At 46.4% G+C, this 19,234-nt stretch overlaps 1 protein-coding gene across 1 annotated transcript; it reads right to left on the bottom strand.

Annotated features, from left to right (window-relative positions):
- Positions 1–5,657: 5,657 nt before the first annotated feature.
- On the bottom strand, positions 5,658–16,309 carry LOC142584200 (uncharacterized). Its single transcript, XM_075694361.1, has 3 exons — positions 15,978–16,309; positions 10,751–11,091; positions 5,658–6,299 (listed from the first exon to the last, which is right to left on the bottom strand). The coding sequence occupies exons 1-3, from the start codon at positions 16,225–16,227 to the stop codon at positions 5,874–5,876; spliced, it is 1,017 nt and encodes a 338-aa protein (XP_075550476.1). The 5' UTR covers positions 16,228–16,309; the 3' UTR covers positions 5,658–5,873.
- Positions 16,310–19,234: the final 2,925 nt, after the last annotated feature.

A 19,234-nucleotide genomic window follows, 5' to 3' on the forward strand; every position in this document is an offset into this window, starting at 1 on the left:
GAGATCTCTGTATTCGATCCATCTCCGTTGCTGAGGTCTTGCACGTTTATGCCTTTGGCCTGCGTGCTGCACCGATCGTGCGTTCGTAGCATTTTTCAGGGCACAAATGTCGCCGTGCGTAGGCGCTTAGTCACGCGGTACATCTTCAAGTCTCGCGCACTCTCTCTGAAGTCCGGGAAAATTAAAACGACAGCCCCTCTCCCCCCCCCCCCCCCCCCCCCCCCCCCCAAAAAAAAAATTGCTTGGATATTTGCCTAGGGCTCTACAATTTTTCCATTGTACAGTTTTCGCTTAGAACAAGACCTTAAGAGGAAGCTTTAGCTCGGGTGCTCCTATCTAAATGCATGTAAAAGGAGAACTCGTTTTTCTCGGCAACTGCTGCATCAAATTTGACGAGGTTTGTTGCATTTAAAAGAAAAACTTTTAATCTAGTGACTGTTGGTTTCCAATCTTCGAGTTAGGTCGTCAATTTTTTATTAAATAGTGGCAAAAATTGAACATTTTCAAAAAACGATACTATGAAGTTTACAACTCTGTAACTCAACAACGTAAAATGATAATACAATTCTGTGAATTGCATGGACTAGTAAATCTAAAGCTGACAAAATTGTTATGTTACACATGAATATCAAAAACGTTAGTAACATGGAAATACAGTTTTTGCAGAACCCTTGTAACCAGCGTAACAAATTCACGTAAAATGTAAAATGACATATTGAATTTGTCCGCTTTGAATGATCTAATGGATGCCGTTTACATAACTGCGACATCTGTTCTTGCTGCAGAGCTATGAATTTGTAAACTTCGTGCTTCTACTTTTTTCAAACTGTCAAATATTTTAAAATTTTTAAAACAAAATTTCGGCATTAATCGAAATTCTGCTTCCAACAGTCACTAGAATTTAACTTTCTCTCTCAAATGCAACAGATTTCATTAAAATCGGTCCATGGGTTATTTCAGAAAAACGTTTTCGCGTTTTACATGCATATGGATAGGCCGCGTCGGAGTTGGGCCGGAGCTAAAGCTTCCTTTTAAATGCTAATTAATTAATTAGTGTTAAATATTTACCCAAGTTTATTATGAAAGGTATTTCGAGTCATCCAAGCGGACAGTACAGAACACCGTTTGTTGCATTGGCCTAACGCACAAGTGGATTATATAAAGCTTGGCACGAGTTATCCTGTGTATCCTTGTGGCCTGCAATTTAGACTACTAGCCGGATTGCAGGAAGAAAATACTTGGTCGCTGCGGGTTGAATTAACGCTCACGGCAAGGCTGCAGCCACTGCGCCACCAGCATCGGCTAACTTCTTGAACTATACGCGTATATACTCCGTGCCGATGTTCCCTTCGCACATCTATCGGAAAATGCCTTGGCGGTAAATACGAGGACCTTCCGACTTTTTCCTCAAGTAAGGTAGAAATGCGCATCTTTACTTGCATCTAACCCAGCAACAAAGTCTAAATGACGCCGTGCTATTTGTGGAAATGACTGAATGCCGACGAATAAGCATGCTTTGATCTTCGAACCTGTGGAAGGAACTCGGTTAGACGGTAGAGTTCTTTCGCGCATCTTTCTCCCTGGGTAGCCAAAAATGTGCGGACCTGCGGTCTGATATTGCACTTACTACTGCGTCTTGAGAGACGGCGCTTAATGACAGCCCGATTCTGCGATGCTATCACTTCGCGTCGAATCCCGAGCATTTAGTTTACCATAGAACTGAAATTACGGCAGCGAAAACAACGTCATCCTGCGCTGTGACCCAGTGGATTACTGCTGCTGCTGTCTAACACAAGGTAGTGCTAATCCTGGCAATCGTGGCTGTTTATATAAGGGGACGAGTGCAAGCATGTTTGTGTACTTACATTTAGTTGCACATTAAAGGACAAGAGACAGTCAAAGTTAATTCAGTGACCCCAGTTACAGCATCTCTCCAAACCTTGGTGTCCCCTTTGTGACACAAAACTCGTTCAATCAATCAATCAATCAATCAATCAATCAATCAATCAATCAATCAATCAATCAATCAATCAATTTGAAAGGCACCTGTCTACCCATGTTGAAAATGGCGATCCCTATGTTCCATGAGTCCGAAGTCGTCGTCGTCGTCGTCGTCGTCGTCGTCGTCGTCGTCGTCGTCGTCGTCGTCGTCGTCGTCATCATCATCATCATCATCATCATCATCATCATCATCATCATCATCATCATCGTCGTCGTCGTCGTAGCCGTCGTCGTCGTCGTCATCATCATCATCATCATCATCATCATCAGCCTGGTTACGCCCACTGCAGGGCAAAGGCCTCTCCCATACTTCTCCCACTACTCCGGTCATGTACTAATTGTGGCCATGTTGTTCCTGCAAACTTCTTAATCTCTTCCGCCCACCTAACTTTCTGCCGCCCTCTGCTACGCTTCCCTTCCCTTGGAATCCATTCCGTAACTCTTAATGACCATCGGTTATCTTCCCTCCTCTTTACGTGTCCTGCCCATGCCCATTTCTTTTTCTTGATTTCAACTAAGATATCATTAACTCACGTTTGTTCCCTCACCAAATCTGCTCTTTCCTTATCCCTTAACATTGCACCTATCATTCTCCTTTCCATAGCTCGTTGCGTCGTCCTCAATTTAAGTAGAACCCTTTTCGTAAGCCTCCAGGTTTCTGCCCCGTAGGTGAGTACTGGTAAGACACAGCTGTTATAAACTTTTCTCTTGAGGGATAATGGCAATCTGCTGTTCACGATCTGAGAATGCCTGCCAAACGCACCCCAGCCCATTCTTATTCTTCTGATTATTTCAGTCTCATGATCCGGATCCGCAGTCACTATCTGTCCTAAGTAAATGTATTCCCTTACCACTTCCAGCGCCTCACTACCTATGGTAAACTGCTGTTCTCTTCCGAGACTGTTAAACATTACTTTAGTTTTCTGCAGATTAATTTTTAAACCCACCCTTCGGCTTTGCCTCTCCAGGTCAGTGAGCATGCATTGCAGTTGGTCCCCTGAGTTACTAAGCAAGGCAATATCATCAGCGAATCGCAAGTTACTAAGGTATTCTCCATTAACTCTTATCCCCAATTCTTCCCAATCCAGGTCTCTGAATACCTCCTGTAAGCACGTTGTGAATAGCATTGGAGAGATCGCATCTCCCTGCCTGACGCCTTTCTTTATTGGGATTTTGTTGCTTTCTTTATGGAGGACTACGGTGGCTGTGGAGCCGCTATAGATATCTTTCAGTATTTTTACATACAGCTCGTCTACACCCTGATTCCGCAATGCCTCCATGACTGCTGAGGTTTCGACTGAATCAAACGCTTTCTCGTTATCAATGAAAGCTATATATAAAGGTTGGTTATACTCCGCACATTTTTCTATCACCTGATTGTGTGTGTGAATATGGTCTATTGTTGAGTAGCCTTTACGGAATCCTGCCTAGTCCTTTGGTTGACGGAAGTCTAAGGCGTCCGAAGTATAATCGTACAAAGTTGGAAGGCTTAGAATATTCCACGATGCTTCGACGTATCGATGTCATGCCGGAACACGCAATGCTGTTCGCTCTGAGGGGCATTCATACAGTGTTACGATGCGTTGGCTAGAAAATTTCAGAGATAGGCCCCGCAGACTGATGACGGCTTCATGTTCCCGAAGGAAATCCAACCGCAGGATTATTTCCCGCGAAGAAAGAGGCAGTACGACGAAAGAGCCAATGAAGGTAGAATTGCGGATTCGAATTCTGGCCATGAATCGCCTTGTTGTTTCTACAAGATGACCGGCGGCTGTGCGCAGCTGGGGACCTTCCCAAGTGCAGCTGCGAAAGCACCACTCATAACAGAGTAATCGGCGCGGGTGTCGACAAGTTGATGGCCATCAACGGAAACGGCAATGTCGGCGGAAACTTCGGTATCAGGTGAAATGTCAGAAACTTGTCGGCCATTTGTCTGTAGTTCTTTGGACACACGTTATGTCGAGAGAGGAAATTTGACAGTTTCGCGGACATAGCGGCCTCAACACGGCCAGTTACTGGTCCTATAGTTTCCACGAAATGGGCTGGAGCCACTGAGGCCGACGGAATCGAAGGGGGTAGTGTTGCGGCTAGGGGGCATAAAGCGCCTAGGAGTCGGTGATCGAGACCGCTGTAGCTGTGGAGCCGCAAGGTGATGACATCCTGCCAGATACGCTTCGATTTCCTCAAGGCGCTCTCCGTAGTGCGGGCAACGCGCGTTCGTGTGGAAGCCGCGAGGACCCATTTGGTGAAACGTATACAGTCACGGTAAAAGTGACCGGCTTCCTCACAATGGCAACACAGTAGACGATTGTCGGCCGTGCGTCACGCATTTGTGTTCCTCATGTTCAGGCGTGGGTCAGCGTATGTAGCCGTCCGCGGGGTTGCGGCGCTCGGGAACAGCGGTGCTGCCTGCCCCGTTGGAGACCAGAAACTCACTGTAGTTGGCACTGGCACGCGCACCGCTTCGGCATAAGTGATCAAGGGGTGCGCGAAAGGTTGCATTATCTACCAAAACTCGTCACGGAGCACATCTGTAATGGGCGTCACATTCGGCTGGGGTCCCGCTGCTTGTAACTTTTGGACCTATTCCATCACCACACGCCGTACGAGGTCTGTGGCTTTCATTTTCGGTTCCTGTCGCGAGGGAGCAGGCGGTGGCTGTGAGACGCGCATATTGCGACGACCGTTGCCGAAGCGTCCTCTCCATGGTTAATGCCTCACGAAGGAACGCCGCTACGGTGGCAGGAGGATTACGCACAAGGCCGGCAAACAGTTGCTCTTTTACTCTACACATCTAGAGCTGCACCGAGACATCCGATTTCTGAAACAGCTGAACTATTTCTTCGACGAACATAACAACGCCCCCGTTCGGCCTCTGAATTCGTGACGCGAGCCCTTGCCCGGCTTGATCTTACCTTTCAGCGCTGCTGCTGCTGATTATGATGAACACACACACATATATATATATATATATATATATATATATATATATATATATATATATATATATATATATATATATATATATATATATATATATATAAGAGGAGGGGAATGGAGCGAGGAGACGTGCGCGCGCTAGGAGGAGGGGTCGGGGCCAGGTTAGTGCGTATCTCCTCTTCTACTTATGCATCCACTCAACGCCAGCTCGTCTACAAAACAATTGACATTGGAATAAAATCGTAACCTGACACGAGCCATGGATGAGACAAAGTCTTTATGCACTGCTTACATGCGCGCTGTCCCCGTTTCCCCGTGTTTTCCTTTGCGACATTATAGCTTCTGAGGTGTACACAGTTAACTCGTAGCAACGCCACCTGATTTTGCTGCGCCTTCCGCCCAACCACATTGGTTAACGAACTCCATTGCTTCGTAGAAACCATACTTTCATATCCCTCGTCACACACACGGAATGCATCAGAGATAAAATGGCTGAAGGTCGATTATATCTATCTTTTTTTCTCAGAGTAGAGGCTGCAACGGTATGCGACAAATATTTGAAACAGGCATGTGTTAGACTCTCGTCCAATGCTCCACACTCCTTTCACCAAACCCAAAATTATATTGACGTCTCCTGAAAGGCCAGGTATTTGCTGCGTTCATGCGAACTTCTATGTAATCTAGGAAGACAAGGCACATCTGCAGATGAACAGCCTTCGTAGTATTGGTTGTGGAGTTGGCACATTTATTCGACTTACAAGACCGCAAGAGCTCAAAGAAGTTGGACATTACACTGTCTTGGCTATATTGGCATGCGCACCATTACGGTGAGGTCCTTCTTCTCTAGGAATGTTCTACCCACCGGGACGCAGTCCTCACAGAGTCCGTATGGGTATGGCTCGCACTGGCCGGACAGGTATCGCGTGATATAGCTAAGGAACGAGTGATTGCAGTGGGGCGGTCCCGCACCTGAACACAGCGTTGCAGCTGCGGAAGAACGCGGCGCCGAACTGCGCCGCGGTCCGGGGCCGGGGCGACGACCCGCGCAGGGAGAGCGCCAGGCGGGACATTCGGCCCAGGGCCGCTTCCACGACGCCGGGCCGCACTCCCAGGTCGTCGTGCTGGCGCCAGTGGGCGCACACGAAGCGCGTCAGGCTGATGCACGGGCTGACCAGCAGGTTGACCGAGCGTCTCAGCCGGCCCGAGTACTCGGCGCACGTGTGGCTGCGGCACACGTCGTGCGGCCTCGGCTTCGGGGTCAGGATGGACACGGCGACGAACACCGCGGCCAGGGCGAACACCGCGAGCAGGGCGCGCGGCAGGGCGATCAGGACCAGTTGACCGCACGACGGCTTGCGCTGCAGTGTGGAGAGCAGTGTGGTCTTGCCCGTTTCGGTATCTTTTACACGAAAAGACTTGGTACACGAATGACCACCTGTATATACCTATACATGCACTAGCATAATGCAGTTGTGTTCGAAGGCCAGCCGACCTGAGTTGGCTGATAGCTTCGTGTGCGCTCAATTCTCGCTCGCCTAGTTCGCGTTGAAGCGAGAGGTAGCACGAAGGGGAATTCGCTGGCCACTGTAGCCGCTTTTCATCTTGCCGGCGTTCTATCAACGAGCGTCCGCGGTGCATCCAGTTAGATGTGTTCATGTTTGCTTCTGCGCGCGTGACACCACGCTCGTTTTATTTAGATAGCAATCGAATGTTTGCGGCAGTTCGTACAGCTGATAAAACTACTAGCCTTGCTGCGTATAGCTGTCCAGTAATTTGCTATCGCAATCAATGATTCATCTTTCCGACGAAACTGCGGCTTTTTACCAACAGCTCTTTTTTGGCGTAGGTAAAAAGTTATAAGTTTCATACATTCGGAGTATAAGTGCAGATTAGGGCTTCAATAAGAATGAATAATTTGTTCTTGTAAACATTTCCAAAAACCGGAAGCTTGAAGAGATTAGCGAAATGTTTCGTATATTGTTCTTTAAGAATAAAGTTCTAACCTTTAACGTCAGCGCTTCAACAATCATTCACCGCCAAGGTAGTTGTTCTTTCCTAATTGTAAATGTTCACAGAAGAAAAAAGAAGGACGCAGCCAATGGGGAGGAGGTTACGCCATGTCATGAGTGGATAACATAAGCAGGTTCATGGCGTTCCGAGGTCTACAAACGGCATAATGCTTTGGGTTCCCACACGTAAGCAGTCTTAAGAATTTCGGCCGAATTTTGTTTTACATTGCGCCACAGTACCTTTACAAGCTACCTTTCCACGGCGCCTGAGACACCTCCTTTTGTTGCAGAGAGCAGTCACGAGTCAACATAGGTCATCCACGCTTTCGGCCAGGCATGGCGCATAAAACGAGACGTAGACCTAAACAAAGCGGTAATGGCACATTGCGCGCCAATGACAGCACAAAACCAATCACGTCCTATAGGCTGTATAGTTGACCATCCTTTAAATATGGATACTTGTATATAAAGTGGCAAAGTTTAATACGTCTTACAAGCAACACCACAGAAGTCAGTAAAAAGTGACTGTATAAGTTTCGCCGGCGATGTAGCGAACACTAACATTTAATTGCGGCGCTGGAAACTGGCAACACTTAATTCTTGCGCAAGACCACGTTGTATCACGTGCCTCAAAAGTTCAAGTATCATTGTCTCTAAAATATGTAAGATTACGATGTCTCTAAGATGTAAGATATGTAAGAAATAGTAGGCGGATCGTCTGCCGCAAAACGTAGTGTATCATTCACACTATATCTCTTGTTTGTCGGTAGTACGTCCGGCGGCTTTATGAGCTGCGCTGTCTCCGGGATTGGCCGACATTTTCCCCAAGACAAAAACGGTGCGCCCTTGCACGTGACCTTGCTTTGACCTTGGCTCCGACTAGGCATAGAAAGGCCTCGCATTTAAAAGGGAAATAAAAGTGCACAAGGAGACATCATACGACAGGTGGGATCTTTGAAACCTGCACCTCCTCTCTCATTATGCATGTGGTGCTTTACGAAAATAGCTACCGCAGCGGCTGTCCTACCGCACACTTTCTTTTTATTATTTTTTTTATGTACACTTCAGGACGAAGACCTCTCCTATAGATCTCCAATTACCCCTATCTTGCGGTAGCTGCATGATTCCAACTTATGCCTGTACATTGTAAAGCGTGGAGACATATTTTCCCGTGACTGAGCGTGGTCGGTGATCTGGCAGCGCGTGCTCTTATTCTTGAGCTGGAACACGTCTGAGAGACTATTAAACGTTTGCGTATGTGATTCCTCGTCTGCCCGTCTCGCTCTTCCTTCCTGGCTACAACATTTCCTAATTTAATCCCACCACTTAATTCTGTAGCCCTAATTGTCCACCGGTTATCCACCCCACGTATTTCATATCCTCACGAGCTTCATTCTTGCGTATTGTCCATTGGAATATAGGCTATTCCCTGTTTCGTCTCTGATACAAACCACTCTCTTTCTGTGTCTTAACGTTACGTCTAGAAATTTCCGTTATATCACAAGTTTCGCGGTTCTTAACTTGTTCTCAGGCTTCTTTGTTAAACTGAAAGTATCTGCCCCTATATGCTAGCACAGGTAGAATGCACTCATAGCACAGTTTTCGTTTCAAGGATGGCGGTAAGCTCCCAGTCATGATTTGGTAATGCCTGAGCCACGTGCTCTAACCCATATCTATATTCTTGTAAAAGTTCTTCTCATAATCAGGGAACCAAGCTATACTTTTGCGCATGATCTACAAACCAAGTACCAATCATGAATTCTCGTTTTCTTGCGAGGCCATTGAACACTACCTCTGTCGTCTGTATAATATTATTCAACCCTACTGTTACAAGTTGCCGGCTGAAGTCCTCAATTATTTGTTGCAAGTAATCTCGAGCTTTGCTGAACAGGACATCATCATTTGCACACCACCTGGGTGCTGAAATATTCTATGTTGAGATAGTGCACTTTGCTTGGCATTCGTTATTTTTACGTGTGTGCTATGAATTTATGCCTAGACGATAGCTCGCACCAATCACGGCCATGGCGGCGGATGCGGAGCATTCAGGATCGCCAGTTTAATTTAAAAAATAATCATTTTTTTTGATCCTTCTTCTGGTCCTTGTCTGCTGGCTTGATGAAGTTTCAACTAAAATAAAAGGACAAAGAGGTAGCGTGTTCAACACTGTTAGAAAACACCTATAACAATAGCAAAATACAGCATTAGCTTCTTTGAAACCCGCTGCAACAGTGGTTGAGAGGCTGCTTTCAGCACACAACTTTTCCTCTTCTCCTTTGTGGTTGCGTCGGCGAAGTGTCCTCCAAGTCATCACCATGCATCTCGCTGGTCACGCTAATGAATTACTGATGACTCGGAGGGGCGGTCATAAAGTTCGTATTACTGACATGAAGGAACAGAGACGAATACATGAAATTTGATTGGAAGTTCATTCTTTCTGTACATAATATACTCCGAAGGTCACTCACTTTTGCCAACAATGGATGAGCTGTCACAGGCCATCGCAGTATACTCCCCATTTTAAGAGCTCAGGAAGAGCTCGACTTGAGCAATCACTTCCTGGCCGTCCCGAAAGCGTTTCCCGCCCAGTGTGCACTTGATGCGAAGGAAGAGAAAGAAGTAACTTGGTGCGAGATCGGGTGAACATGGCGGGTGGGGCAAAACTTCGCAGCCTAAGCAGGCTGCATGCATCACCGTCGCGTGTGCTGAGTGAGCGCGTGCATTGTCACGGAACAGGCGGTCGTCTTTCGAGAGCTTTTCTCTGCGTTTCGCCTTGGTAGCACCTTTGGTGAGAAGCTCGTGATAATATAATAATATACTTTCCTGTCATAGTTTGGCCTTTGCGGGCATACATTTTGAGAAGAGCACCACGACAGTCCCAGAAGACGCTCAGCATAACCTTCATGACGACGGCACAACCTTGGCCATCTTTGGCGCGGGTGAGTTTCCGCGTGCTTCAATTGTTGGCTTTGCAGTTTAGGTTCTGGGTCAATTTTGCACCGAACACTCATCCATGAGTATCAGAGGGTCAGAAATGTCGCTAGAGTTGCTCTCGAAAAGCTTCAATTTTTTTTGCGGTTGCTTCCTTCCACAAGTCTTTTTGCAGTGGCGTCAGCAGGCGCGGAACCCAGCGCGCATCAACTTTAGTCGTGTGCAGGTTGTTGTGAAGTATGTAGGGTCCAGAGCATGAACTCACGATAACCCGTTCTACGAATTATTCAATACTTATCCGCCGGTCAGCGAGCACTAGAGCCTCCGTATGCGCAGCAATCTGTGGTTCAACGATCGAGCGACGGGCGGCCCCTTCTTTCTTCGTTGTCCAGGCTTGTTTGATCGCACCGAAATCATCTGCGCTATTTGACAACACTGTCATAAGCTCGGGGATTGCCACCGTACACCACCGCCAGCTCGACGTGAGTCTTCTTGGCATCTTGTTCCTTCAAGTACAGAACGCCGATCACTGCACGTGCTTCCACTTTCCCGATGGGTGCTGCCATTTTTGTTTTGGTGCCGTATAGCGGTGTAGCGCGGCGCTATATAGAACACAAGTTTTACATTGCGCTAGAACTATACAGACGCACACTCACTTTGAAGCCTATCGTGTATGCCTTTTATAAATATATATATATGGCAACGCTAACACGAACTTTATCAACGCCCCTCGTATAGTTGTATACCTGCCGCTACCGGCGTCAGCGTTCAGACTGCGCGCCCGGATACAACGGTCTGAGCGGATTCTGAGTGGACCATGGCGCTTCGCGAAAACTCGCTGTTGTATCAACAGATCAAGTGCAACTCACCGTTTGAGACGCGCAGGGAACTTGCGCGGTGGCCGCCGGAACAGCAGCGTCCGAGGATCGCAGCCGAGCCTGCAGGCCAATGGGAGTGGGATGGTGCACGTCGTCGGCCGCCGAGGCATTGGCGCCGAAGGAAGGTCTCGGGGGCGGTCCCGCACTCCCGGCCTCGGCTGCGATGGACTGCTGGTCGCTCGGGGCCTTGGCGGGGATCACGGCCGGGGACAGCGGCGACGCCACAACCACCGGCTCTTCCACGCGCAGAGTGTCGTCGAACGCCAAGTGCGCCGACGCACCGACGGCGACGGCGGGGGACTCGGTGAAGGCGGCGGCCATTGCTGCAGACTCTGCACAGCGCGTGTGCAACTCATTAACGTAACCGAACTTTCGAAGGCGAAAGCCTTAGACGGCTCATGGGACAAAAATTCGACCGTTCGGAGTTACGCGACCAAAATTCAATGACACCAAAATTAGGGGGGTCCGACCCTGTACCTTTGGTGAGAGTCGAACCCGCGACTTTTGGTGTTAAAACGGCAAAGTGAATTAAAGCACAGTTGATTGAGAGTTAAGCCGAAGTGACTAGCACGAAAGTGGACACTCGATACTAAAAAGGCGACAAGGACAAGCGTAAGAGTTAAGGACCTCCAATCCACCACTCTTGGTGTTAATTAAGGCGACATTAATTAAGGGCAGCTAAACCGCGACCTTTGGTGCTAATTACCGCACATTGAATAATTACATCATTAATTAGGACATGTAATTAATACAGTAGTACTCACGAGCTCGACCTTTGGTGGAAGGCGAACTCACTTGGAGATATGGACGAACCAGCGACATCTCAAAGTTGGATTCCAATTGACATCGTGAAGGACGAGAGTCGAACCAACTACCTTTAGTGTTAATTAAGGCAAAGTTAATTCAGGTACAGTTAATTGAGGAACTTGAACCAACGACCTTTGGTGTTAATTAGGGTGAAGTTAAGACACAGTCAACTAAAGCCGTATTAGGGCACTAGAACCCACGAATGCTGGGGGGAGAAAACAATAGGAAGTAACAACGCATTAGAATGAAAACGTCAAGTAATTTAATGAACGTCTCGTTAGAGGGCTGGCTTTCGCCTTCGTCCGCTTTAGCGTTTGCTAAAGTGACTGTCAACTTTTCTTCGTATACTCGCGGACAATATTCTTCGGCAATGAGGGAGCTACGGAGGCAAAGCGCGCACAACTATAGTGCTTCTGGAAAGAGTCCCGCATTGTTATCGTCTGTAATTGGAGCTGGAGAAAAAGAATACAACTAAGACTTTGTTTACAACGACATAAATCAGACAAAGCACACCACCGAATGCTGAAGTTGACTTATTTTGCGGCTTTTCTTTTCCCCACAAAACCATCGTACATTGAAACTGCGTCGGTTCAGCATCTCTTGCAATAAACCACAAGCCTGTCAAATATTGCCGGACTACTTGGTGCGTAACACGGGTGCAGAAGCTCCGCCCAGCAGCTTGCACTACGTTGCCACAGAAAGGCGTCCCCGAGAATAAGTGCATCGCGCGGCCTGCCGCGGTCGCACCTGCGTGTTCCGGATCTTGTGTTTTTTTTTTCGAATAATATAGGACGGGGCTTCTATTTGCGGGTCTTCTGCTATTTGTGCAACTTAACCTGAAGCGCTGCCGCTTATTCACGACGCAGCACTAATTAGACTACCAGTCAACTCTACCGATCTCACGGTCCTTCGCTCAATGACTAACATCTAGAATACTCCGAATTACCTTTTTCCTTTATCCTTCCCGTTGACTTATAGCTTTAGGCGCCATCCACAACCAGAATAAATTAATTCATAATCAATTCATTCATTCATCAATTCCATCATTAAATCTGATAAAGGTGTACGTTTTCAAATTATTAACGGATCTACAGAGCTACCACGCAAATTTGTGGGCAACTTCGACGTCAGGCTTCCTGATCCGGCAGAACGTTTTCTAGGTACTCTTATACAAAGCCAAGTGGCCCTTAATGTGCAATAAGCAAAATAAAATCATATAGCCAGGTTGGTAGAGTACGAAGAAAATCCCACCGACCACGGCGTAATCGCTAGCTTTGACCGTACTGTTGTCTTTTGTGCCTATATTCAGCTTCAGTTTATTCAATTCTTATTTCACTACAGGAGTATTAATAATTGTGCCTGTCTTCAATGGCGGAATTTCTGACGCATTTATTCAGCAATGTTAAGAGGACGGTAACGTAGCCACAAAATTGCGTCCGCTAGCTGTATTATGGTTCTTCAAGTTACGACTCATGTATGGCGTGGCTTATAAACGTTTCCCTTAGCGTTTCAGACGTTTCTCACAAACCACTGCGTCATGACTTGTTTTTCCGTGGATATACGTCACGTATATTTAGATCAATCGCAGTTTGGGCAACATTTCGAATGATCTTTTCGCTTTTAGCTATTGCCACCGCTCTATTGGCTCAGTGAATATGGCGTTCTGATGATGAGTGAATACCCAGTGGCGACTGTCGAATACCTATGATGGCGGAATATGGAAAGGATTGTGTAGCATATGCTTTGTACAAGCATGTGTGGTAGAAAAAGGTCAATTTGTTTGTCAAACACATGCATAAGTAAAACTTGCGCAGGTATGGCGGAATGCTTGCCGATTGTTTCACTTCTATCAACATCGCGCTCTAGGCCCACTACAGTTTGCTGGGTCTACGCCGACCTAGTTGTTTCGAGTTCAACATGGCAAACCCTGCAGACCGTGGGAAAAGTGCAACCAACTGATAAGGTGCACTGAAGACAGCCAACTCTAGGAAAATCTGGGATATTGGCATTGTTAAGGGGGAAATAGAGAGCTCGGTCCAAATTTAAAAGAAGCTTTCGCGCCAACAAAGGGAGAGGTTTAAACTGTTGGTGTCACGGGGTGTTTTGATTTCAGTCATTTGCAAATCACATTCGCACTAGCATGTGCGCTGTGACTTTTGATGGTACAGTAGTGCAGTGAACGCATTTCGCCCAGTATACACGACAGTGTGTGGGTGCCTCAAGTCCTGCAATAAATTACTGCCACTGCAATTTTACCGTGCGTACATCTAAGCTGTGTTGTCGATGTCTCTGAATTCCGAATATATTTATCGATAACCGGTGAAACAAACGTATGCTGGAGCATCAAATGAAGGAGCATGGGCAAATATGGGTGTAAGTGGACACATTTACCTCGTGCCGAGAACGGCAATGCTGTCGTGGCGCTAAACAGCCAGCTATATACTCACGACTGATATATATATATATATATATATATATATATATATATATATATATATATATATATATATATATATATATATATATATATATATATATATATATATATATATATATATATATATATATATATATATATAAGGAGTTTCTTCAAAGTTCAGCACGCAGGACCCGACGTAACATACGCAGGAAAGAGACGACGAACTTTTAGGAAGACTTATTTGCTGAACGTTTTCGGCTGGTGGACCAGCCTTTGTCAGAGTACAGTGCTCTGACGACTGTACTCTGTACTCTGAGACTGTACTCTGACGAAGGCTGGTCCACCTGCCGAAAACGTTCAGTAAATAAGTCTTCCTAAAAGTTCGTCGTCTCTTTCCTGCGTGCGACGACAGCTGTTTCAGAGAGCTGCTTGGGCGTAGAGCATCGGGCTATCTGTACTAAAATTTACCGGGAACCGCCCATCGGCAGAGCAACCATGGACAGTGTTAGCGGTCATGCGCTTGGCCCAGCTTCGCTTTGGAGGAAAGACAATTATGAGCCGCGTATCTCCGCGCTTCCCTGCAAATGATGCTTCAGTAGCGCCGGGTCATACCCGCCGTGGTATCTTAGTGGCTTTGGCGTGACGTTGAAATACACGCGTTCGCGGGATCAAATCCCGGCCACGGTGGCGGCATTTCGATGGGGGTGAAACGGAAAAGCACCCGTGCACTTATATTTAGATGCACGTTAAAGAACCCCAGCTGGTAAAAATTAATCCGGATTCCCCGCTACGGCGTGCTTCCTAATGAGATCGTACTTTTTGCACGTAAAACGCCAGAAATTATTACTATTATTATTATTATTGGTGAGGCCACATGAGTGAGTGGCAACAAAACATTATTTTACATTGCTGCCGTGAGGTGGCGCACTGTTTTGACACTGTTACATCCTGTAAGGGACCATCCTTAGCCCGTCGTCCTATCTTGGCACCTCGGTCTAGGTGCAAAACAACTTTGGACAAAAACAAACTATATGCGTGCTGACGTCGTCTTCTGTGAGCATGGCTTCAAGCAGAATACTCTATTAAGATGAAAACAATCATTGAGACGTAATTTCTACTTCAGTCCAGTACTTGAATTAGTGAATATCTTTAAACAAGCTTAGAAATAAATCTACAGTTTAAAATGTGCTGTCTATTTGTATAACACTATGAATGTTTTATTAGGAAAAATATATATTGACAAAGTAAATAACCGCATTTTGCGAGAATAGGGGGAAATCTAAAGAATATTTTTTTATCTGAGTTACGGGGAAACTAGCCTGGGTGGTTGGCACCTCTGCGAACAGGACAGGACAGCACGTATCAGTCCCGCCCGTTTCACTTCTCCTGTTGCCTGCGCTGTCTATGTTAAAGGCCTGTGCAAGTGAGCTCCAACAGTCATCGTCTTGCGTCTGCCGAGTGTACCCTGACACTGTTCCATTCTCATCTTACCGTTAGCTGTTACACCATAATTGCACTTAAGCTTTCGAAAAACCCAACACGAGGCGACCAAAGGGAGCCTAATTTCCTCCGGTAATTTATTTTCTATTGCGCTTTACCTTGCTGCGGAAATACTCGGTGCTGAATGAGCCCTGCACGAACGTAGAATTGTAGCAACATGACTGATCAAGTGCGTCACTGATGCAGTAAGGTAAGTTTTGCCGAGAAATACTGCGGCGGGGCGGCCCAGGTATTAATCACAGCTGGTTCCAAGCAGGCTGGCTGCAGCCATATTAGCCTATTGCTAGACTATTACTGAAACCAATGTCAGACTTGTCCGTGTCGTAGCAGTGCAACGGCACGGGGCATATACGCATGGTTTGAGAGCCATTGTAATATGGGGCTGCGCTTGACGCACTGTGCAGGTAAGCTGTTTTCTGAGGCATGACGAGCGCACACGCGTTCAGTTCTTTGCAAAGGTATCCCACGCACGTGATGTGGTTTGAAGCTTACCCGACGGTACGGCGTCTTCGGGCTTATTCGGAGGAGTCGGACAAGGTTGGGCGGACAGCGGCGTGACTGGCGAAGAGGCCGTGATGGCTTCGGCAACGGGCCCGGGCGAGGCCTTCACCTCCGGCCGATCGTCGTCGCTCTTGGACGACTTTGACAGCGTCGAGGCCAAAGACTTGCGCCGCTTGCGAGCGCGGCGTGAGGCCTTCGCGGACTTCGGGCGGCTGGTGGCCGAGTTGTGCGCGGACTCCATGGCGCTCAGCGAGCAAGGTACACCGGGGGAACGATCTAGGCCTGGTGCGTCCGACTCGGCTTCCACGATCTTCTTGCTGGACGCACGTGAATAGAGCGGCGCAGTGCGTGCCGGTACTGATGATGATGAGCTTTAAACGTAGCTCGAACGAAGTGACAAAAATTATATGCAGAATCTCCTGTGGAAGTTATCTGAATGATGCGTAAGCATTTGCTACTAGTTACTTGCTGTTTCGTCGTCGTATGCTGCTGTGTTTGGCATAATTGCGAGAAACACCGCGAGAGAATGTTGAAACGGAGAACCACAGCTGCAACACGGAAGTGCTAACTGAGACAAGCATGAGACGACGAAGAAGAGGCGAGTAGCAGTAATGTTTACTCAAGTTTATGCCATCTTTTAAGGCAACATCAACAACAACATATGCTGAACTCGACTACTTGCTGGACGGATTGTCTTTTTCGCTTAACGTCAAGCTCGTTACTTGTGTTTCTATTGTCAAATCCCGTTTTCGTTATCTTCATTATCTAAATGAGTAAGTTGTAGCTTTGAACTACTTAGGGATATTTTATGATGGTAAGCTAAACTGGCAGCACCAAATCGAAGCAGGTGCTACTAAAGGAGAACGTCGCATGGCATTGTTGCGCCGGTTCAATAATAGAAAGACAGGGATGCGTAGAACTACGTTGCTGATGGTTTATCAACTTTACGTCCGCCCATTTCTCGAATTTGGCTGCGTTCTTTTTTTCAGGATGTGCAGCATACAAACTAATATTTTTAATACTACTGTAAAGGCAGGCACTGCGTCTCTGCCTTATGCTGCTGAGTTTTGTGGCTAACAATGCGCTTTATCTGGAGTCTGACACTATTCTGCTTCAATCCAGATTATAGCGATTGACTGCCCTGAATTTCCTCACGCTTTACGATGCAGCCCTCTCCAATTTGCAGCCCGTTTCCACCAATTTTCCCGAATCATTTTTCAGAACAGGTTGGCGTCCTTACCAACAGCCACAACTTGTTTTTGTTCAGGAGCGGTTATCAAAACTTCCAGTTTGTCTACCGAGCCTGATTTCTCCAAAATCGAATTCGTTCAAGGTGACTTTTTATGATATTTTTCCAAAACGCGCAAAATTTCTTCTTGCGCACATACTTGAAGTTCTCCCCCAAGATCATATTCGTCAATTTCCGTCTCATTTGGTTATCTTTACGGACACAACACAAAAGTTTGAGAAGGCCGGTGTTGGCATCTTTACAAATCAGCTTAACTCGCTTAACTAGCCCGTCTCGCTGTTTAGTTTACCCTGCAATATTTCTTGCAGAATTTCTGGGAATTATTCTGACCATCCTAAATTGGATTCACAGATATGTAATGTAATTGTTGTTACAGTTGCGCTTTCGCTCTGTACACATTTAACTTCTAGTAATCGGTCACACCTGTTGAGCATATTTTCGACTCTTGCCCCAGACAAATGGTCTCAAGACCGTTTTTTTTTCTGGATCCCCAGACATAGTGGAATCTTTTTAAATGAATCAGCTGACTCACTCGCATCATCATCACTAAAAGCTCCGGTTTTAAATGTTCTTCCTGATTGATCTTTTCTAACAGGATCTAGATTTAAAGGCCTTTTATTGCTGAATTGTAATGAATCATCCATACTTTACGCTGATCATTTTCGAGTCCTAAAATTTTGTTGGAACATGAGCAAATGCCTTTCACGCCAATGCGAGGTGACGTCATCAAGCTTCCTCTGTAGAGTTCTCTGCCTAAATTTTTACCTTCATAGATCTGGTTTATCCATAACTAACCTCTGCTCTTTCTGTAATGAACCAGAAACTATTGACCATTTCTTTCTTTCTTGCCGCCGCTTCTCCTCCCACAGCAGAACGTTCCTCATATTTCGAACTGGAAATCTGCATTTAGCATTTACAACACCACAAAAATAGTCTTTTGATGCCTGTCAATCAATCACAAGCCATGGTTCGATTATTACTGCTCTGCACAATTATGTTCATTGAAGTATCCGGAAGGTAACGATGCTAGGGTAGCAACCATGGGACTGTTTATTTTATTTTAATTTTTTAGTTTCGTAGTTTATTTTAAGTTATTTAGTTTATGTATAGGCCTACTCTCAAAATCTGCGTCATCAGTTATTTGCCAAATGCTTCGTTCTTAATGTTCGCCTTTAAACTTGTGGTATGTTGTTGGGTACACCTTTCAATCCATCCGGCGTGGCCAATCCCCCTGGTGGGTGCGAGCCATGTTTTGAGGCGACAGCAGCACCAACAATATGATGCCTCTGCTTTGCGGAAGATATCTGTGTGTATCTGTATATACATATGTATATGTGCAACCGAAGGTGGTCTTCTTTGCACCACTATCAGTTGCACTTCGTTCCTCGAAGAGGCAGGACGCGTGTCGAGTCAGCTCCTGAGGAACGCTTCTAAATGTGGTGAATGCGGTGTAAATCATGTATTCGGGACGTGAAAGAGGTGAAATGTAATGTTAACGCGTTTCTTTAGGATTGCCGCTAAATCACCACTTAATAGTTTTAAATGTGCAAACATTTGTATGGCTACTCAACGAGAAAACTGTCCGTTGGTCCTACCTTCGCCTAAGACGATCGCTTTCGAGATAGAGCCAGCCAGCTGTGGAAGAAGACGACGACGAACGCGCGAGCAGTGGCACGAAAATTTTGGGGTGGGCCAACTTGAAATTTGGAGGTAGACGAAGATACATTTGGGGGTAGGCCAACTTGAAATTCTTGGGCCCACCCCCAAATTATATTTGGGGGCGGGCCAACTTAGATTTGAGGGTGGGCCAACTTGAAGTTTGGAGATGAGCCAAGTTGAAAACTGGGGGTGAGCCAATTAAAATTTGAGTGTGGGCCATCCTAAACTTGGGCATAGACCAACTTTGAGGATAGGGCATTTTAAATTTGAGGGTAGGCCAACTTGAAATTTGGGTGACACCCGACTCGAAATTTGGGGTGGCCCAATGCTCATTTGAACG

This window comes from Dermacentor variabilis, chromosome 6 (assembly GCF_050947875.1).
Source record: "Dermacentor variabilis isolate Ectoservices chromosome 6, ASM5094787v1, whole genome shotgun sequence".
NCBI classification, from domain to species: Eukaryota; Metazoa; Arthropoda; class Arachnida; order Ixodida; family Ixodidae; genus Dermacentor; species Dermacentor variabilis.

Excerpts from the sequence above, each read along its gene's own strand:
- LOC142584200 (XM_075694361.1), bottom strand. The coding sequence starts at position 16,227 with ATGGAGTCCGCGCACAACTCGGCCACCAGCCGCCCGAAGTCCGCGAAG. Across the intron at positions 11,092-15,977 it reads CGAAGACGCCGTACCGTCGG|AGTCTGCAGCAATGGCCGCC; the intron begins GTAAGCTTCAAA and ends CGCGCTGTGCAG. Across the intron at positions 6,300-10,750 it reads TTCCCTGCGCGTCTCAAACG|CGCAAGCCGTCGTGCGGTCA; the intron begins GTGAGTTGCACT and ends TCCACACTGCAG.